The sequence below is a fragment of the Aythya marila genome (assembly GCF_965140915.1).
Source record: "Aythya marila genome assembly, chromosome: 24".
In the NCBI taxonomy this organism is placed as follows: domain Eukaryota; kingdom Metazoa; phylum Chordata; class Aves; order Anseriformes; family Anatidae; genus Aythya; species Aythya marila.
The window spans coordinates 3725942-3746896 of record NC_139065.1 but is presented as its reverse complement, the minus strand read 5'-3'; the positions used below and the strand labels follow the sequence as shown (position 1 = coordinate 3746896).

General features: G+C 61.1%; 2 protein-coding genes across 2 annotated transcripts; one reads left to right on the top strand and one right to left on the bottom strand.

The window, feature by feature from the left end:
• Window positions 1-771: 771 nt before the first annotated feature.
• FMOD (fibromodulin) lies at window positions 772-5287 on the top strand (the record flags this gene model as incomplete). The annotated part of the gene is made up of 2 exons (XM_082778742.1): window positions 772-1762; window positions 3638-5287. The coding sequence occupies 2 exons, from the start codon at window positions 772-774 to the stop codon at window positions 3787-3789; spliced, it is 1143 nt and encodes a 380-aa protein (XP_082634868.1). The 3' UTR covers window positions 3790-5287.
• A 10769-nt stretch (window positions 5288-16056) lies between these two features.
• On the bottom strand, window positions 16057-17808 carry BTG2 (BTG anti-proliferation factor 2). The gene is made up of 2 exons (XM_082778235.1): window positions 17424-17808; window positions 16057-16538 (listed from the first exon to the last, which is right to left on the bottom strand). The coding sequence occupies exons 1-2, from the start codon at window positions 17572-17574 to the stop codon at window positions 16198-16200; spliced, it is 492 nt and encodes a 163-aa protein (XP_082634361.1). The 5' UTR covers window positions 17575-17808; the 3' UTR covers window positions 16057-16197.
• Between the last annotated feature and the right edge of the window lie 3147 nt (window positions 17809-20955).

Sequence of the window (20955 nt, the reverse complement as noted above, 5' to 3'; positions counted from 1 at the left end):
GAAGCCAAAGGGGCTCCGGGGGGTGCTCGAGTGGTGCTGAGCATCCAGCCCCGCTCTCTGCTGGCCTCCAGCCCCAGGCAGATCGGTTCTCATAAACAGGGCAGGCAGTTTTGGGGGATGGTCCCGCTCTCCCGTGTCAGGCTGGGGGGACAGCAGGTGACAGCCCTTCCCCAGCAGGGGAGATCTCAGCTCCGAAGCGCTTTCCACTTCAGAATAAGCCAGAACTTGTTTACCAGGATTTCCATCAGTCCCAAGCATCCTGCGTGGTGGTGGGGGCAGGGGGAGCTGGATGAAACCCACGGCGACTCGTGTCGCCAGCGAGTGCAGTAAAAATAGAGAGAACATAGAGCTGCCTCCAAACCCACCCGGAGCTCCATCAGTACACGGGGTGGGATCGTGGGGGTGGGATGTGGTCCTTCTCCTGCCTTGGGTGAACCCAGACCCTTTGGGGCAGAGCTGTGGCCTTGCACAAACCCCAATAAGCAGCCCCCATCCCCGTCCCCTGCCCAGCTGCAGCAGAAATAGCGATAGGAAAGACTGGGCGAGCAGAGAGGCCCTGGAAGAGGCGTGAGATGAAAGCCACGGGTCTTTTTGTAGGATTCCCTCGGGTCCCCGTGCTCCCCTGGCCCTGCTAGGTGCCACCAGGCCGTGCCCACATCCCGACCCCTCTCAGTTCCCAGCCTTCAGGAAGCATCAATTCTGCCCCCAGCCCCTGCCCTGCTCCTGATTGTACCTCTGGTTCCCCCCCCAGGTCCCCCTAGCGCCCTCACCATGCGCTGGGCCACCGTCGTGCTCATCGCCGCGCTCTGCGGGGCCTCGCTGGGCCAGTACAACGAGGAGGAGGACCTGGCGTGGTTGCAGTACTACATGCGGCAGTCCCGCATGTCCTCCTACAACTACATGCCCTACTACGAGGATGAGAACAGCCCCTACGTTTACTCCTACCTCCCGGCTCCCGACACGGAGGCAGAGCCCGGCCCCGAGCCTCAGCAGGCCCCTTCCTGGCAGTGTCCCCAGGAGTGTGACTGTCCCCCCAACTTCTCCTCGGCCATGTACTGCGACACCCGCAACCTGCGGTACCTGCCCTTCGTGCCCACCCGCATGAAGTACGTCTACTTCCAGAACAACCAGATCACCGCCATCCAGGAGGGGGCCTTCGACAACGCCACGGAGCTCGAGTGGCTGGCGCTGCACAACAACCAGATCACCAGCGAGAAGATGGGCAAGAGGGTCTTCGCCAAGCTGAGGAACCTGGAGAGGCTGTACATGAACAACAACAACCTGACCAAGATGCCCAGCCCCCTGCCCCGCTCCCTGAGAGAGCTCCACTTGTCCTACAACCAGATCTCCAAGGTGCCCTCCAACGCTCTGGAGGGCCTGGAGAACCTCACGGCCCTGTACCTCAGCCACAACTACATTTTTGAGATGGGCGCTTCCCTCAAAGGGCTCAAGTCCTTGATCCTGGCTGATCTGAGCTACAACCACCTCAGGAAGGTCCCCGACGGGCTCCCAATGGCCCTGGAACAGCTCTACCTAGAGTACAACCACATCAACGCCATCCCCGATGACTATTTCAAGGTCTCCCCCAAGCTGCTCTACGTGCGGATGTCCCACAACAGCCTGACGAACCAAGGTCTCTCCACCAACACCTTCAACAGCAGCAGCATCCTGGAGCTGGACCTCTCCTACAACAGGCTCCAGAAGATCCCCCGGGTCAGCACCCACCTGGAGAACCTCTACCTCCAGGGGAACCAAATCAACGGTGAGCAGGCGCGCGGCGGTGCTGGGGAGGCAGAACCCATGGTAGGGGGTTGAGCAGGAGAGGGGAATTTGGGGGATTTCTGGCCTCCCAGGTGGTCCTCAGCAAGGTAGGAAAGGGGGTTGGTTTTGGTGCTGGCTTCGTGGTGCACAAATTCACGGCTCTGGGTCCATCAAGCGTTTAGCCTGAGCATCTTTGGGCTGCAGATGCCAGAAACCAGCTGGGGTTTCTGAAACCAGGGACGATGCAGGGAAAAAGGGACCAGGGACAAACCCTGCGGTGCTCAGCAGCCTGCAGCACTCGGGGCCAGAGCATCTCCTCCCATCCCCTCCTGCCCCGAAATCTCCATCTGCAGCTCTCCCCAGTCCAACACCCTCTGCTTTATTCTCCAACCCGTCATGAGCTGCAGGTGGCGTGGCTCCAGTCCTTGCCATGTCCCAGAGCTGGCCCTGATGCCCCCCAGCCCTCCCTCCCCAGCCCCTGGAAGCCCCCAAGCCCCCCCAGAGCCCCTCGCTGCCTGCAGCTGCTGGACACATCCTGGCCAGGGCCGGGGCAGACAGGAGCTCTTAGTTATTAGAGAGCCTTCTGCCAGGACTAAAATCCGCTCCATTTAATACACAAATAAATAAAAGGAACAGATTGTTCCGGGGATGCTGTTTATAAAGAAAGAAAAAAAAAAAAAGAGAGAGAGAGAAGAAAAAAAAAAACTGCATCTCTTGGAAAAATCCACCCTGGCTCCTGTCACCTGCCAGCCCCCAGGGCAGGATGCCCCCAGAGAAGTGCTGAAGCCCCCAAGTGAGGCCAGGCTGGGGAGGTGCTGTGCCGCAGTCGGCTGTTGTAGGGGAAAGAACCCCGCACCGAGGGACCGACAGAGACACGAAAACAAGAGCAGACTCCCAAATGTTTGCTTTCCAAACGTGTAGCTGTTAATATCTGCCCACAAATGCCATGAAACCACCGCGGAGCCAGCCGGGCTCGACTGCAGAGCTGCTCCAGCAGCCCTGGGAGCCCCCCCAGGAGCCCTTCAGTGGGGACGAGGTGCCCGCAGCACCCCCCTGCACCCCTGGGTGCTGCGTAGGCTCTGGGGAGATGCTGCTGCCCTCTCGGGGCTGGCCACCCCCTCCTGCCACCCAAATCACCCCCTGCCTCTGCCCCAAAGATGCTAAAATGGAGCCAAAGAGCCCAGAGCGGCCCAAATCAGCTGGGGAACTGGGGCTGGGCGCCCCACAGCACCCCAGTGCACCCCAGTGCACCCCAGTGCCTTCCCCAGCAGCTCCCAGCCCGGAGCTTTGCTGCCCTCTAGTCGGTCGCTGCTCTCCCAAATCCGGCACAAAAAAATCAGGATTTGCTCCAAACCCAGGCAGGGCCTGGCCTGAGAGGGGCTGGCAGCAGCGGGGGGCAGAGGAAAGGAGAGGGGACGAGGACGAGGACAGGAACAGGGATGTGTGTCCCCCCCCTAGACACACTGCCTGGGTGGTCCTGGTCCCCAGCGGTGCCCTGGGGGGGTCTGGATGCTGCAGCTCGTGGAGCTGATGAAACCCAACAGCAATCCCCGCTGCAGGGCGATGCTTCCCAGCTGACACCACCCCGTGCTTTTTTCCTACCTGCACCCCAGCCACGCTGGGCAAAGCCCCAGCTCCAGAGCTCTGAGCACACACAGGCTGCTCCTGACTGCGGCCAGAAGCATCAACAATTCCTCCAGAAGGACGCAGAGCCCCTAAATTTCCAATTATTCCTGCCGAATTATTCGGCAGGAATAATTGGAAATTTAGGGGCACTTGCATCATTTCCCTGCCCATCCTGGTGCGGGGTCGGTGCCCCCAGACCCATCGTGGGACCACGTCCCCCTGACATCTCTGGGTCTCCTTCTCCCTGCAGAGTTCTCCATCAGCAGCTTCTGCACCGTGGTGGACGTCATGAATTACTCCCGGCTCCAGGTCCTGCGGCTGGACGGCAACGAGATCAAGCGCAACGCGGTGCCCCCCGACGCCCCGCTGTGCCTGCGGCGTGCCACCATCATCGAGATCTAGCCTGGTCGTCAAACCCCCCTCCCCGTGGTCCTCAGGACTTTGCTCCCCCATTCCTTGGGGGATGCTCACTCCCCATTTTAATGCAGCTTGACGGTTTGACTTGGCTTCTGCAATAGTGCAATAATGGTGCTCCAAGCCCACAGGATCCGTTGTGGGCTGGATCTGTTCAGCCCCAAATGTTCCCCCTTCCCCCTTCCCAGCTCTCTGGCCACACAGGGTGGGAGAGGTCCCAGCACGAATCCCACCACGGCCATGCCCCAGCATCCACGGGAGGGAAGGGGGAGAGCTCGTCCCATCTCCAAAACCCGGCCCCATTTAGGGGGTTCAGGCGTGGGTCCTGCAGAACCAGCACAGGTAATGGGGCTCACCTTGGGCCAGGCTTTGGTGAGCTGCACGGGTAAAAGGTTAAAGGTGCTCTGGCTGCCAGCATCCCTCTCTTTAGGATGGGGAAGGCTAAATCCACTCTTTCCCCTTGTTTTTTCCCCTCTTTCCCCCCAGCCTCCTGCCCCAGGCATAAAGCTCATCGGGGAGAAACCCCGAAACTTCCTGCTGCTGCCGAGCGGCCCTCAGCTGCTGAGCTCAGAGAGAAACCCTCCCAACCCCTGCTTTGGGCCAGGACCGGGGCTGAGGGACGGGCACATCGCAGCACCAGCACCCTGCAGAGCTCGGGGTTGCGCCAGAAGCCAGCCCCTCGCCCCCACTGCCCCCTCCCTGGGCACAGGCACCGGGTGCTGCAGCCAGAGGCACCCGGGCTCACGTTCAGCTGTAGCATGAGGGCAGCCGGGGCTCATACGGGGTCTGCAGGGGGCACACAGCCCCCATCCCACAAATCTGCCCAAATCACCTGCTTTCTATACACCCCTTGCCCACAGGTGCCCCAGATTACCGGTGTTACACGGGCCCAATGCAGGAGAGGTGCAAGGGCCAGGCAGGATCCACCTGGGTTTAACACGGGAGGGATTTTGCTGCTCTTAAAACCCCAGGACCTAACCCCAAAAGCTCATCCGTGCCTGCAGGGTCCATCCTGGTGTGAATCAACGCGGTGTGCCCAGCTCTCTCCTGCCCGTTGGTGTGACTCAGAGCTCTCCCCCGCCCCACTAATTGGGGTCTCTCATTAAAAACAACCCAGCAGCACCATGCCCACCGGTCAGCAGCACGACCCCGTTCACCGAAAGCCAAAACACCCCCTTGGTTCCTTGGACGGCTTAGTTTGGGAACCAAAGGGGCAGCTGAGCTTTGGAGATGACCTGCAAAGCTGAAGAGGTCATCCCGACCCTCTGCATTTAAACTGCATGCTAACACTATAGAAACAAAAACCCAAAAAAAACCTGTACTATCACCGACGCATGAACTGTAGGTATCATACCGGCCAATAAAGCCCTTTCTGTAACTGCACCGAACGTGTCTGAGGGATCCCAAAATGCAGGGAGAGGCCGAGGGCTGAGTGTCTGGGCTGCTCTGAGCATCCCCTCCTGCAGACCAGACCTCCCCGCAGCCATAACCCGGGCTGGATTTGCCGTCTGGTGGCTGCTCCAGACACTGCACGCGTGGCTGCTGCCTTCCCCGTGCCACGGAGCTGCCGCCCCAACACTCCACGTGTGGGGTTCGTGTAAAAATATAGGGGGGAAAAAAACCCAGGCTGAAAGCTGCCAGCTAGGGGAAGGATGAGAAAGGACGGCGGTGCTGCTGGTCGTATTTTGGGTGCTTTCACATCCTCCGGCATTCAGCCTTGCTTGTTTTTAACAGCCGAGCTGGAAAATGGTGAAAAAAAAATCATATGGGAAGGAGTTTTGGAGAGCTGGGGTGCACAGAAAGGGCCTCCTGCTCCCTGAAAGGCTCTTGCAGAAGCCAGATGGGGGCAGAGGCACAAAGACCCCACTCCGGCCCCTTCCCCATCCTTGGCCACATCCCGGAGCCACAAAGGGACCTGCACGTCCCCACGTCCCCATTGCCACCTCCTGCAGCCTGCTGAGGTCCCTGAGGCTGCTGCTGGGTGCTGGTGTTGCCCATCACATGTGGCCACGGCTTTTCTCCCCCTCCCCACGGCCCCCAGCGGTGGGGTTTGGGATCTGACCTGCACCCGGGGGTCCTGGCAATGGGGTTTGGGAGCCACCCTGCCCCCAGGGGTGCCCACCCTAGGAGCAAAGCGCATCTCTTGGGTGAGAGCTGGGGCAAAGCCAGCTCGGCGCAGGGGACCAAGGGGAGGACCTGGCCCTGCTGGGACCCCAAAAGCATCACCCCAAGGGTGCTTCACCCCCCGCGGCTGCAGTTGCCGCTTTCCACCAGCTGGGGGCCGGGGGCTGCCTCCCAAGGTGGGGGGGGAGGCGAAGGGGAGAGGGGCTGCGCCCTCCTTTCTCCCCCTCCCCAAAAAAAGGAGGAGACCCCATTGGTCCTGCGAGCCCCTGAGCGCCCAATCGCTGCCCTGTTGCTGTGTAGGGGAGGGCAGGGTGGGGGCTTCATCCCCTTCCTCCTCCTCCTCTTCCTCCTCCTCCTCCTCCTCCTCCGGGGGCCCCCCAGCAGCCCGTGTCCCACTATGGGGGAGGAGGAGGGGGATGCCGAGTGTGGGGCTTTGTCCGGACCCACCCAGGAGCCTACAGGAGGGGAAGCCCCAAACCAACCACAAGCAGCCCCCCGGCCCCCCAGGGCTGTGCCCCGCAGCCTCTGTGGGGTCACCTCTGCGCCAGACCCTAAAAACCAGCAGGGCACCCCATGGGGACAGCAGGGTTCCTCCAGAGCTCCCCTAAACCCCCTCTCATTCCAGCACCCCAACCCCTTCCCAGGCTCTCCCCCTCGATCCTCTTCCCCTCCCCGTTTTTCTGCTCTCCCCCTCGAATCCTCCCTCGGCTCCAGCGCTCCCAGCGCCGCTCCGGGAGGGGCAGGATTTGTGCCTGAAAACAACCCCCCGAAACCCCCTCCTTTGGGGAGAAGAAACAGGCGAGGGGCGGCTTCAACCTGAAGCCAGCACCGACACGGCTGGGGGCTTGGGGGGGGACAGAGCCCCCCAGGGACGTGAGCACCACGCACGGCGCCGTCGGTGTGTCCCCGGGACGTGCACCCGGCGGCGTCCTGTCCTTCAGCACTTCCCTTTGCTCGATTCTCCCCAGCCTTAACCTAAAACCTTTATTGTTCTCGGGCTAGGTTGGGACCGGGACCTTCTGAATGTTCTGGTTTCTCCCCGAGGCCACGGCCCCATTTTTTGTTCCGACGTGCACTCGCTCGCCCGCTGGATGGTGCCGAGGACAAAAGGACCCCGTGGCCGGGGCTGGGCAGGGCCGGCCGCAAATGTTCCCCCTGCACCTGGCTGGCTGCAGACGTGCTCGCGACGTGCCGAGCAATAAAAGTTGATTATTAATAAGCCGCTTGGATCTGGGCCGCGGCAGCTGCGACATTGCTGGGAAGAGATAAGAAAAGAGCCGAGGCAGCGGGAACGCTGCGTGGGGTGTGGGGACGGACCCGGCACCGCTCGAGGTCCCATTTCACAGAGGAGCAGACTGAGGCCTGGGGGAAACACGAAGCTTCTCAGCTCTCGCAGCGCCACGCCAGGAGTTAAACAGAGCCTGGGATTCGGGGGATCAGGATTTAGGGGGCTCAGGGAGGCCAGAGGGGACGGTGGGACTCGGTCCGAACACTTTGGGGGCCATCGGAGGGCCGAGTGCCCCCCTGTGCTGCAGACCTGGCACCCGTCCTCCCCGCACGTCCCCAGCAGCGTTTGGGCAGGGGGGCGAGGGACGGGCAGGAAATTCCCAATCTGTTCGGCTCCCATTCTTGCCTCCCCTTTTGTTTCACTCGCCATCTGTCCCGCAGCCCCGCGCAGCCCCGCGCTCCCGCTGCACGTGCCGTAAATATCAAGACGGGCTTTGTCTCTGCTTCAAAAGGCGCAGCGGACCCCGAGCCACGGCCAGCAGCGCCTGGCAGCCTCAAAAATGCAGGGGGCTGGCATGGCTTGGGGGGCTCGGCTGTCCCACTGCCTCCTTTGCTGAGCTTTTTTTTTTTGTGGGGTCGGGGTTTGGGGAGCGCAGGCTCAGCCTTGCTCCGTTCGCTGGGTGTTTGCGACATCCCGAAATGGAGCCACGGCCCCTGGTAAGCACCCAGGGGGTAATTTTGTGGGGCAAACTCCAGCTGTTCCCCCTGCAGAGCCACCCCCAGCGGCCGGGGGACACACACACACACACACCAGCCCTCGCTCCTCGGGGAGCAGCAGCCGCTGTCCCAGCCTGGCTGCAGCCTTTTCAGTCCGAACAAAGCCCCAAAGCAGTCAGCAAGGGCAGCTGCTCCGCTTCAGCCCCGTCCTTCCCCTTCTCTGTTTTATCCGGTGCTATAATAGACGTAAACTCCCCGGTAAAAGGGCATTGTCAGAGGGAAAAGGGGCCTCGCCCTTCGTCTGGCAGCTGGGAGCAGGGGGACGGTGCAGGGCTTAGGGACATTGTTGCCCGTGGCCCGTTCCCATAACACAGCTCCTGGCGGTTCCCTGTGGGGGAACCTCTCTCATCCAGCAGAGGCTGGGACGCAGACCCAGCATCTCCCTGAAATCCCCATCCCTCAAGAATTGTACACCTCGACCCAATCCAGGCTCTGCACTGGGTGGAGAGCCCAAGGGAGGTGCCAGTCCCCTCTCGGGGCCGGCCTGGCACCGTGTCCCCCCATCTGGTCCCTCTCCTGGGCAGCACCCATCTGCCTGGGGGAACCCGGGCTGCTCCTTGCACCCTGTGCCGGGGGGCAGATGCTGTTGCTGACCCCTGGACGGGGCACGAGCGGAGCAAAGCGAGGACCTGAAGGCCCTGAATGAGCCCCAGGCAGCCCAGAGAGGTTCACACGCCCGGCTGAGGCTCGCCCCGGGCGCTGCGCTCCCGTCCCAGACGCTGACACCGCTCCAGGAGGAAGCACAAAATGCCCCAGGGCAGCGAGCGCCGCTCCCGGCTGCTCCCACAGCCCTGCCTGCGCCCTGCCCTCGCCTTGCTGCTGCTGCCAGGGCACAGCATCCTTTGGGGACAAGGGCACGGTGTCCTTTGGGAACTCGGGTACAGCATCCCACCAGGACAGGGGGCACAGCATCCCCAGGGACAGGGGCGCAGCATCCCTTGGGATCAAAATCACAGCATCCTTTGGGGACAGGGACGCTCTTGGGGACAGGGACACAGCGTCCCTGGGGGGTTACAGGGCACCGCTGCTGCTCGGGGGACACACAGCCTCCTGTCCCCAAGGTTTGTGCCGTCAGATGCCACCAGCAGCGCGGTGCCGGGATGCCCCCAGGGTGCAGGGGGAGGACGGAGGGGTTCTGGTTGCCCAATGCTGACAGACTCATGAAAAAAAAAAAAAAACAAAAAAACACAGTAATTACTATTATAATATTTAAGAAGAATCGTATGCAAATCCCCCCGGCGAGCTGAGCGAGCTCTGCCCTGACCTGCGCAGCGCGGGGAGGCCTCTTTTTCTCCCTGGCTCTCTCAAACCCTTCGCTGGGAAACAAAAGGTGCAAAGTTTAGTGGTGCATGAAAGGAGAAACAAAACCCAGCCCCAGCCGCGGCCCCCCCACCGCCCCAGCAGACAGATGGCAACAGTTGTCCCCGCGCACCAGTTGCTCGCCGCCGCCAACAAGCCCCTTTTATCCCCCAACAGGTCGTAAATGAGAGCCCCGGAGCCGGGCAGCAGCCGCGGAGGGGCCCGGATGGGGACAGGGATGGGGACGGGGACAGCTCTCCCCGTGGGATGCGCAGAGGGAGAACAAAAAAGCAGCTGAAAGCAGCTCCTCGCCCCCTGCCCATCTGTCTGCACCTCGGGAGCCTCTCCCCAGGGGACGCAGCACGGGGGTGGCTGGGGCGAGTCAGCCCCTGGGACCCTGAGCCCCTCGGTGGCACTGTGGGAGCAGGGAGATGCGGGGTCCCACTGCGTTTGGAGCCTTGTGGGGCCAAGGCAGGTTGTCCTGTGGGGTTGTCCCATCCCCAGTAGGGGCGTGCCCTCTCCAGGCCCCACTTTTGTGCCATTTGAGGCGTTCACCTCAAAGGGGGACCACCTTTGGGGGCCGTGCCATGCCCCGTGTGCCAAGCGACATGCTCAGGGCACAATTTCGGGGCACCAGCAGCAGATTCCTTCCCCCTTTGTGCAAGGAACGGCCCCATCCCCTCTCTCTCCCTGCTGTAATTTTTAATAAACCGGAGTTCTGTGCGGGACCTGCTCTGCGCCTCTGCGCTGGAGCGAGAGGGAGCGGAGACGGGGCTCAGCCCCGAGCTTTGTGCTCCTTCAGGGGGAAGGTTTTCGGGGTAAGTCAGCACGAAGCAATGCTGCAGCCTGCCCCAGCTGCTCTTGGAGCCCCTCCAAGCCCAGCCAGCCGCGAGGGCGGAGATGCGAGCACCGAGACGGGCGCTGCGCCCCGTGGGGGGAGGCGAGTGGGTGTGCGGCGGCCGCGACGCGCTCGCATCTGCCGGTGACCTTTGTGGGAAGGAGGGTTTTTTTTTTTTCCATGTCTCGGTTCAGTTTTTAGCGAGGGCTGGAAAGGCAGAGGCGGGTGTTCTCCTTCGTGCTGGTGTGCGTGGGGCTGTCGGGGATGTCCAAGAGCAGAGCCAGGAAGGGTCGGGGCTGCGGGGAGCTCATGAGCGGGTCCCTCCGCTCTCCGGAGAGGCAGAGGACGGTCTGTCGGGATGAAGAGCAGGTGAGGATCGCAGTCCCCAGCCAGAAATCTCTCCGTCAGCCTTGCTAAGGGACGAAACCAGCAGCCTGTGTGCAAAACAAGATCCAGGGACCCCTGCCCTGCCCCAAGCTTGCCAAGGGCGGCGATGCCGCAGCCCTGCCGCCCCGCTGCCACCCAGAGCGCCGCGGGCTTGGCGCAGCACCAACCCCTGCAAAGCCCACAAACCACCTTCCCGTTGCTGGGCCACGTGGTTGCAAACTTTCTACAGCTCCAGCAGATCCTGGGAAGATCATTTGGGTTCTGCAACACCCCGCAGGCACCGGTGTGTGCCCCGCAGCTTGTGCCTTCCCCTCCCAACCCCAAGGCTGGGGCAGGGCAGCGAGCTGCCGGCTGCTTCGCCCCAGATACAGGCGAGCGTGGCTGCACCCACACGAGTGCCTGATTGGCCTCAGCTGAGCCAAATCAGCCGGTCCCGACCCGAAATAGTCGGTCCCAACCCGGTGCCTTCGCCCTGATGGCAAACAAAGGGCAGGAAGCACCTGGCGGAGGCCAAGCCCTGCGTGAGCCACAGGAGGAGGCTCGGCGGCGCCCGGTTTCATTTCTGCTGATGTTGCTTTTCTGATAACCCAGAGCTTGAGAAATGCCCAACTGCTGCCGGAGGGGCCCCGGGAAAGAGCCAAACAAATGCACCCGCACGAAAAACAACGATGCTTTGATGTGAATTGGGCGAGATCTCTGCGTGGACCTGCGGAGATCCTGTCCTGTGGTGGTCGCTGCCTTCGGGTCAGGGCATTTCCCGAGGCTGATTTGGGCTTTGCACTAAGGGTGTTCCTCCAGCAGACAGCCCCCTGCACCCCCAGCTCCCTGGAGGACGGGCAGATGGTGCTGCAGCTGCACACACACACGCCTGGGCAGCCTGGCACAGCAAGCAGGGGCACGGCACAGCGCTGGGGACAGGACATGAAAACCCTTTTCACTCCCCGTAGGCAGCAAAAGCTTGACCCAGCACTGCCCACGGAGGGATTTTGGGGGGGAGACTCATTTCCAAGTGGGTGTCACCTCGTGGGGACTCAGCCTTCCCCCTGGTTGCAGGACGCAGGAGGTGCCAGCAGGGCCAAAGGGCTGTGATCTCGCCGAGGCCACGTCAGGGACGCGTGCTCGTTTGTGCATCACGCCGATCTCTGATTACAGGGACATGATCTGACCCAGGTTCCTTGAGCCAGGCACTTCCCTGTCCTCCCAGAAACACCCAAATGAAAAAAAATAAATAATAATCCCAGCAGAAATCCAGCAAAAAAGGAGCCCAAACTGCAGCAGGCGGGAGGTGGGCAGAGGTGGGCGCGTTTTTCTTTATTTTCCATTTTTTCTGGAGCTGCTCCAGGCACGCAGGGGAGCACCTGGGGCCCTGGGGTACAGCACAGCCATGCCCAGAGCTGGTCCTGGGACGTGCTCGGCACCCTCGTGATGGGCAAACAGGCTGAGGGCTAAGACCCAGCCCCAAAAGGCTTGGAAAGGTTTGGGGGGGACCTGGTTTCACGCAGCGTGTAGCGCCAGGTATCGCGATCCCAGCAGAAGGAACACGGCAAACAAAATAAAAATAGCAGATGAGTCAGCTATCCAAAGGCTGGCGGGGGGGTCTGGTTGCCGTGCCACGGAGCTGACTCCTCGCTAAACGCCGCCCTGCGTAAGAGCCGTATTTTTATCCTGGCTAGCAGTGGCTCGAATTTTCGAGGATCTCAGCTCTGCTGGCCCAGCCTTCGCGGTTACGGCCCCAAAAACGGGCTGGGGTGCACAGGTTGGGGCAAGGACCGTGCTGGCCCAAACAGGGGCCGTGGCAAGCTGGCCCGGGCAAGCCAGGCAAGGTCTGGCCACCATCAGCTGACTGCAGGAAGCCTTTGAACCTGCGTGACTGCCGGGCTAATCAGCGGCCGAGCGGGACGCCCATTCCTCCCTAACAGCCTGGTTTCACAAGCAGCAGCAATTTTGGGCGTGTTTCTGGAAACTAATGACGGGATGAGTTGAAAAAGGAGTGGCTTTGACACGGCCCCAGCAGCAGCCCACAAATTGTTTTTCCTCCTGGAGGAGGCCCCGGCGTGATAAAAGCAGGAGGGGAGGAGGTGGCGGGTGCCCACCCTCGGCAGTAGCTCCTCTCCGGGAAGCCCTCAGCCCTGGGAGCATTTGGGGTGGGGGGCCAGGACCCCACAGGCTTCAATCCAAGCCCTCCTGGGCTTTACAGAAATGTTTGGGACCCACCTGAGCTGATTGGGTGAATTTTTGGTGAAATAAGGTCGGCCTGAAGCTGAGCAGGGAGGTGGGGGTAAGGACACGAGGTGGACGCCCCCGTCGCAGCTCCCTGCTGCAGTCAGCACAGCAAAACAGGATCTGTCCTGAATCAGCCCCGGCTGCCTTTGCCGTGACTGTCCCCAACATTTCGATCCTCTGATTTTGTGCCCTTCCTGCCCCGGGGGCTGCTGACTCAGCCTGGAAGGGCAGCGGGGAAGGCTCAGCAATAGGATTTGGTGCCACCCCATGGGGTCAGCTCCTCTGGGGGCAACCAGGAGCCGCCTCTGTGCCATGAATCGCCTGCTGCCGAGATTTTTTGGTGTTCTTCATGGTGTCGGGGAAGAGCTGACAGTCAGCCCTAGCACCTCGCTGCCCTGGCTGGAGCTGGGATTTCCAAAATCCGCCCTGAGCCCCCGGTGCCCAGCCCAGGAGAGCCAAATGAGCGTGGGAAGGAGCTGTGGCAGGACACCCAGGGTTAGTCATCCACATTCCCAGCCTCTGCTCCTTGGGGCTGGAGGGTCAGGCTTCGAGTCAGCACCTTGAGTAAGCAGCTTTCTTCCTCCTCCTCCTCTTCCTCCCAGCCGGGTGTTGGCAGCCAGCCACACGTTACCCAAGCCCCCAGCACTTGCGGGATCCCAGCCATGATCCCAACCCTCTTTGTGAGCACTCAGCACTTCCCAGGAAGACGACAAGGCTCTGGTACTGCTACATTTTTATTAAAGTAACAAAAGCATTACGTCTGTCGAAGGATCTGTACATCCCGTATATAAAAACACTACTGTACAACGAGAAACCATCCACTCCCTCCTCCCAGCGCAGCTTACAGACTCGCTACCATTTCCAGACACAAAAAGCAGGTCCCGTTCAACAGTCCAGCTTGTTTAACCGGGGAGAGGAACCCCCCCCGAGACACACTCCTAAAACACACACCATCCGGCCCTAAAAGTGAGCATCAGGCTTGTAGGCAAAAAAAAAAAAAAAAAAAAGGCAACAGCACACTAATTCACAGCTTTTACATGGAACCAGCTACAAGAGAAATGGGTCGCACCCGGCTCCGGGTGGCTTTGGAGCTAACAAGACACCTTTAACACCAGACTCCTCCACCTGGGGACGGAGAACTCGGCTATTTCTGCTTCGTGAGCGGGGGCATGCTAGGGTTAGTGTGTTCCTTTGGTGTGGGCTGCCGCTCCTCACCAGCTCTTTTTCTGGTAAGAGGGTGAAACAGGGGGAAAAACCTTCCGACTGCAGCGATGGGGACAAATTACAAGCCAAGGGGCAGCCTCCTGGGGACTCCCACCCAGCAGAGCACACGGCGCTCATCCTGGACACACTGCAGCTCCTGGGGAGCTTCCCACAAAACCAGATTTAAGCAGTGACTTGAGCTCAGATCCCTTTTCCTTGAAAAAGGAGCTTGCTTTTCGGAAGTTCCCCAGCACTCCCCTCCGGGTGATGTCACCCCTTGCACAAGGTCACCGGGGGAAAAGCCCCGGCGCCTCCTTCAGCTTCTGCTCTGGAGATGTGAGAGACTCGAGCGGTGCAGAGGGAAGTGATGCAACTTCAGAGCTACCGCCTGCAACTGCCCAGGGACAAACAGATCCTGCTAAAATGTCAAGCGGGGAGTTACCCATCGAGGCTGGTTTTCCAGTTCAGGAAATCGCGATTTGAAACTGCTACAGAAATCTGAACTATACTTTTCCACCTGAAAAGCAGCCCGAGCCGGGGAAGCGATGCTATTTTTAATATTAAAAACAAAGCTAAGCACTGTGGCAGACAGGAGGCTTCCTTCCTCTCCCAGAGCGTTCGGGGTTTTGAAATATATTGCACAATTGTCTGAGAACTTGATTCATCAAAGGCTGGGAAAGAACAACTCTGGTTATGCCAGTCGGCTGCTGGGTCAAGAAAAGAGGAAGGTAAAGAGCGTGCTGCGAAACAGCTCGGGGAAAGTTTCGTCAAGAGCAAACCACGTCAATGCCCTGGTTTTTCAATCACTTCTCCCAGGATCCCTGGAGGAGCACCAGCTGGTTAGGAAAAAGGCAAGGGACACGGAGCATCCCGGTAAAGGCTCATTCCCCAGCAGGCAGGTAGAGTTTTTGGGGCAGCACCGCTGGTTCCCACCCAACCTGAGGGAGCTGGAGCAGTTTAAGGGCTAAATCCCAAACAAGGCTCAGGAAATCTCCCTGAAGACGAGTACCACGGGGACTCCACGAGCTCTGCTTGAAGGGGCAAAGCCCAGGACCAGGCATTAGTTGTGCAAAATGGTTTTGGACCAGGAGATCGGAACCAGGCGGTGCCCCCAGCGAGGTCTCAGTTGAACCAGCTCCCGGGGTCAGCCTCTCACTGAGCACCCAGGGGAGGAAGAGAGGGGAGAAGAGGGGGGAATTTAAAAGCAACACTGACCCCAAAGCACCTGAGCATCCCAGCTCGGAACTGCAGCAAGCACAGGGGGTGGAAATCCCCGAAACTTTGTGATTTTAGGAGAGAAGGCAAGAGAGGATCCGACACCAACCTCTAGGGCACAAGGCAAGTTGCTTCAGCTCTTCCGGAGAAGTGACGCAGCAGGTTGTCAGCACCAGATTAGGCAATTTTTATACGCAAGAGGCCACGGGCTGGGTGTCTGAGCCCTCCAGAGCAGGCAGGCCTTGTAATTCAGAGCACCCTGCCTGTGCAGAAAGCTGTGGTGACAGCCAGGTACCGGGGAGCACCAGGAACAAGGAGCACTCCGGTGCCACCACAGCGCCTGCAATATTCATCCTGGGGACCTCCACAGCACAGCCTGGTGCTCCCCAGCCACCGCATCTCTGCCTCGGGTGTTTCACGTGGCGAGGACACCCCCAGGGCCCCCTCAGCCCAGCAGCAGGCAGGAGATGGAGGGGTTGGAGACCAGCCATGCGCTGCCCCTTGCTTTGTGCTCCAGGGGGGCAGCCCAGAGCTGCAGCACTCCAAAAGTTGGTAGGTCCAGAAAAGCCAGAGCAGGAGAGGTCCCAGGGCCCCCAGCATCACCCAGCCCTCAGGGCAAGGTTCCCCTGCATGATTTCTCCAGGCACCCAGAGATCAGCCGAGCTGGGAAGTGAAACTGGTGAAGAGAAGACGGCAACTCCCCCTTGTCCCTTCCCAAACAGCATCGCAACACTTGGTGACAACACTGCTAGGAACCAGGACAGGGGGGTGACATCTCCCCCCACCAGCCACACGTCCCAGCCTGCCTCTTCCCCCTCTTCCTCCATTCCGAGCTGCCCAAGTGAGCGAGCCAGCCTACTGCAATTGCCATCCAACACTAATTAGGTAGATATCGGCTTCATAATAAAAACTCATAAGCTTGCAACAGCTTTAAAAAAGGCACCGAAAACACTGCTCCTGTCTGAAGCAGTGCCCAATATTTTAATTTTGGATTTTCTTGGATTTTCTTAAAAAATATAAATAGCTCTTCATTTTAAAAATAGATCCTCAGGTGAGGTAATACAGTAGCCCGTGTCTTGGCAGTGTAAGGACATGAGGAGTATTTAGCTGGAGACAGTCATGATGTAGTTTTTGGAAGGGCTGGTGCGACCGAACATCATCTGGTTCTTACAGGTGAGCATCCCGTAGGAGCTCCCGGGTTTCGTGGCGGTCGCTTCGTACAAGACGCAGATGGAGCCGTCCTCCCCGATGCGGTACGAGACCTCGTAGGGGTCCACCCAGAGCGTGAGCTCGCTGGGCAGGAGCTGGTAGAGCTGCGGGAGGCTGAGTCCGATCTGGCTCGCTGCCTTGCTGATAATGGGGTCCATTTTGTGGTTGATGCGGATGCAGCGGTAGCCGGAGCCTTTGAAGGGTTTCTCGGGAAACCAGTGGTGTTTGTAGTGCTCTGCAAAGGGAAGCGAGAGGGGGGGGAGCGGTGAGCAGCCGCCGCGAGGTCCGTGTCCTGCTGCAGTCCCCAGGGGATCCCACAAAGGCAGAGGGCACCGAGTCCTCCTTCGGCTGCCTCCATCGGGGACACCAGGGCAGAGAGCTGGGCTGTTTGGCTGCCGCTTGCTCCCAGGCACAGGGGTGTCGCTCTTCGGGTCCTAAAACCCCAGGCAGGACAGCGGGGGGTTGCAGACAGGACCCCAAAACCTCCCCCCGGCCACTTGGGATACAATATCAGCAGCACCACCCCAGCACAGATGGGGGGCAGCCTCCGGGTCAGCCTGCCTCCAGGGGCAGGTCGCTGCCCCTTATCTCGGGGCAGCACCAAGCAGCCCACCCCGTCTCAGGGCTGATAACACAAAGGCTGCTTTCGGCTGGGAGGGGACGCCCGCACCACCCAGCGGGTGCTGGGCATCGGATGGGTGCGTGGGGGGCACCGAAACCCCACAGACACAGGGCACGGAGAGCAGCTGGGGCCACCCCGGCTCTGGGGTGCCGGGACACAAACCCCCCCCAGCTGGGGTCCAGCTCCTCACCTTTGGGGGAGGCAGGAGCTGCTCACCCAGGACCCCAGAGGGACACGGGTGGGCACCCAAGCAAGGCACAGGCGGACACCCAGCACCCAAGGGAACACGGGTGGGTGCTGGGGAAGGGGGGGGAGGTACACGGATGGGTACCAGCCCCCCTGGGGGGCACAACCAGGCACCCAGCACTATGGGGGCACCCAGGGAGGGGATACCGGGACGGGACGGCCACGGGGCAAAACCCCCGAGGGGGCTCCGGGTCCTGCCGAGGAGAAAAGCCCCGGGGGGGGGCTCGGATGGTCCCTGGGGGGGGTCCTCACCTGCCAGCGCCTCCCGCAGCGCCCCGCCGAAGACCTGCAGCTGCTGCTCGCTGACACAGCCCCGGGTCCGCAGGAGACCGGAGACGAAACCGACGGCGGCGGCGATCTCGGGCAGCATCTCGGGCCGGGGGGGGCCGCGCCGGGGGCTCATGGCTGTGCGGTTAAAATAGGGGGGGGGGGGGGGGTCCGGAGTCCCGGTACGGCTCGGTTGGGCTCAGATCAACCCGGGGGGACCCGGTTGGGCTCAGATCAGCCCGGTTCGGCTCGGATGGGCCCGGTTCGGGGGGGGTCCCGGCTCGGTTCTGCTCGGCTCGGAGGGTCCCGGCTCGGCCCGGGGGGGGGGGCGTCCCGGCTGCTCCCGGCCCGCGGCGGCCCCGCTGCTCCCGGCTCGGTTCACGGGGGCCGCGGGTTCGGGGCCGCCCTTATATAGAGCGCCGGGGGGCGGCGTCATCGGAGCGGCGCCTCCCATTGGCTCAGGCGGGCGGCGGTATGCAAATAGCGCCTGAGCTCAGCGCCATGGAAGGAGTGACGTCAGCACGGGGGGGGGCGGGGGGAGCAGGCGGAGGGGGGCGGGGGAGGGGGAGAAAAAAGGGGGGGGGAAGGGATCGGGATCGGGATCGGGGACGAGACCAGGATCAGAATCCGGATCGAAACCAGGATCTGGATCAGAATCCGGATCGGGATGGGGATCAGGACCAGAATCCGGATCCGGATCGGGATCAAGATCAGGACCAGGATCGGCCCCCGCCGCCCCCCCCCCCAGCCCCAGGGCCCCATGAGGGTTTTTGGGGGTCCAATGGGAGAAGGGGGTCGGGCAGGGTCCCCCCGGGGTGTCCCGAGTGCTGCGGGGCACCCCGGGTCCCCAGGTCCTTTGTGGTGGTGGGGGAGGTGGTGCCAGGTCACCCTTGGGAGCCGGGCACCTTTGGGTGCTGTGCACCCTGTGGAGTGGGGTGGTGGGTGCTGTGCGGGACCCCAATCCCACAGCCAGGGGGATTTGGGACAACCAGTGCCAGGCTGGGTGCACTTTTGGGTGCCTTCATGGATGCGGACACAGACCCCCAGGCACAGGTTGCCCCCACAAAGGGATCCCCACAACCCTGTGGCACTGCGGGATGGGGCTGGCTCGAGGGGTCCTGGTGGTCCCCAGGACACTGGCTCAGCACCGGAGCTCTCGGTGCCACTTCTGGGCTGGGACACCACGGCTCAGCCACCTGTGACCGTCCCCATCTCTGTCCCCTCTGCCCCCTTGCCTCCAGCACAGCTGGGTGCTGCCACCCCGCACGGGGCACCGCACCTCCCCAGGGGTGCACGGGCAGGTTTCCATCCCCAAAAATCCCCCGAGACACATCGCAGGTCCTTGTGCTCCCATCACCGGGCTCTGGGCAAGGCCAAAGCCTTTCTGGAGATCCCCAAAATATCAGGGAGAGCTCAGCAGCACCCCAGGGGGCGAGGGGGACACTGCAGCACCCGCCTTTGTCCTCCTGCCCAGGGAGCATTCGAGGCGAGGAGCAAGAGCCCCAGGAGAGCAGGAGGAGGTGGCTGCAGCGCCAGGACGTGTCCCGTCACGGAGCGGGGCGAGCAAGCCGAGGCAGGCAGCGAGATGAAGGAAGCGTCCTCGGGTGCCTGCATCCAGCCCAGCAGCAGAGGAGAAGCGCTGGGAGCAGAGCATGATCCCGGTGCTGAGCAGGACGCGAGCAAAAGCCGAAAGTCACCACAAAATGGGGAGCTGCAGCGGCTGGCCCCGCTGCCGGCCCCGCTGCCTGGGATGGAGGCAGCCTCTGCTTGAAACTGGCCCGAAGCTACAGCAGCAGCTGTAGGAGGCCAGGCTCTGTTCTTGCCTGCGCTTTGATCAGCCCTGGGAGAGTTAATGTCAAAACAGGATGGGTTTTCTGAATGAACATCCCCTGGCAGAGAAGTGGAGTTGTTGTGAGCCATCGTCTGGCAGCCCCGCACCTCTCCCGGTGCTCCGGGGGAGGATCTGAGGGCGCAGATCTGGTGCGGTCCCCAGTGGGAAGGGGTTCGATGGCCAGGACCTCACCTGGCACCAAGTGCAGTTGGAGACTGCCACTGCCTCTGCCCGAGGAGCTGATGCCCTGCGAGCCCAGGAACAGTGGTTCCCAAATGCTGCTCCCATCCCAGCATTGCATTCGCTCCCCAAAAGGTGCAGGAGGAGCGTGCAGCCCCAGGCATGCTGCTTGCCCCCACCCCATCGTGGCTGCCGTGGGACCCCTCGGGGTCCTGGCCCACCTGGGCACCCCGCTTTTGGCAAGAGCCGTCCGAGAGCACTCAGCAGAGGGGAGTTTGTGGGGCAGCTCTTAGCACAGCAGATCTCCAGGCTCCGATCATTTTCCGTGACTCCAAGCTGGATTTTTTGAGGCTTTTTTTCTTCCAGGGTCTGCAGTTCATTTTATTCACACCTCTGTCGTTCCTTCGTGCAGGCGCTGTGCTTGGGACTTTGCACTTGAAGCACGAGGGGATGGCTACGTAGCAGTGCGTAGCCCACAAACGGGATAAAAGAGTAGGAAAATAGCTTTGGAAATCATAGAAGACGTCGATAGAAAAGGTAGTGCCCGAGCAGAGGTCTGTACTGACCCCGTTTCTTGTTCTGCACAGCTCAGAAGAAAGGCAGCAGCACACAAGTAGGGTCAAGCCTGCAAGAAGATAGAGCCAAGGGGTCCCCGGGTCCTCCCTCCCCGCTCCATCTGCCGCTCCATTCATCCGCAAAGCACAAGGAACCAGGCAAATCTCTTGCTATAAACCAGATTTGTCTTTGTAAGCTTTGAAATAAACCCGAGGATTAAAGTCTAAGGACTTTTTTTTTTTTTTTTTTAAGTCAGCAACACACATGAAAGAGCACACGGGTCCATGCGAGCACGGCACAATGCGGGGGGAGGAGATCTGTGCTGCAGCAGCAGCCGGGGGGCCCCTGGAAGAGGCTGCATAAACACCCAGCGCGAGCCTGTCCACGCAGAGCTTGATTGCTTCAAACACACCTGTGCTGCCAGCCAGCAAATGCCCTCGTAGCCTGTGGGCACAGTCATCACCGGCGGAAAATTAGGAAGCAAACAAAGCCATCAGCGCAGAAGACACCTCCGTGTAAATGCACCGGGAAAAGGCAAAGTGAGACCAACTTTTCTGCCGTGGCGAAGCCCAGGAGGCCTGAGCGGAGCTGGCAACCCGACTGAGCAGGCAAGGAGCAGGGAGCAGGGGCTGTGCCCCCGGCCAGCAGAAGGATCACGTTCAAAAGCACTTGGATGGCATCGCCCAGCCTTGAGTCACTGGATGACAATGGCAGCAAGAGGTGTCCTGTCCTCTGGCCTGCCAAGAGTAGCACAGGGAGCAGGCGCGGTGTGCTGCCAGGAGCAGCAGCGCTGCTGCTGATGTGGCCTCGGCCAGCAGGTTCCCCTGGTCCCCCCTGCTCCGCAAGTGGATGAAGTAAGCGCGGCACCATCCTCCCAATTCAGGTCCTCCGTTTGTTCCTAATCACCGGGGCTCTCCGGGCAGAGGGCTGACACAGGCCCGGCTCCCCCAA

What these genes read in the sequence shown, in the direction of transcription:
- BTG2 (XM_082778235.1), bottom strand. Translation starts at nt 17,574, where the DNA reads ATGAGCCCCCGGCGCGGCCCCCCCCGGCCCGAGATGCTGCCCGAGATC. An exon ending in GCTGCGGGAGGCGCTGGCAG is followed by an intron (nt 16,539 to 17,423) that starts GTGAGGACCCCC and finishes TTCCCTTTGCAG; the next exon opens with AGCACTACAAACACCACTGG.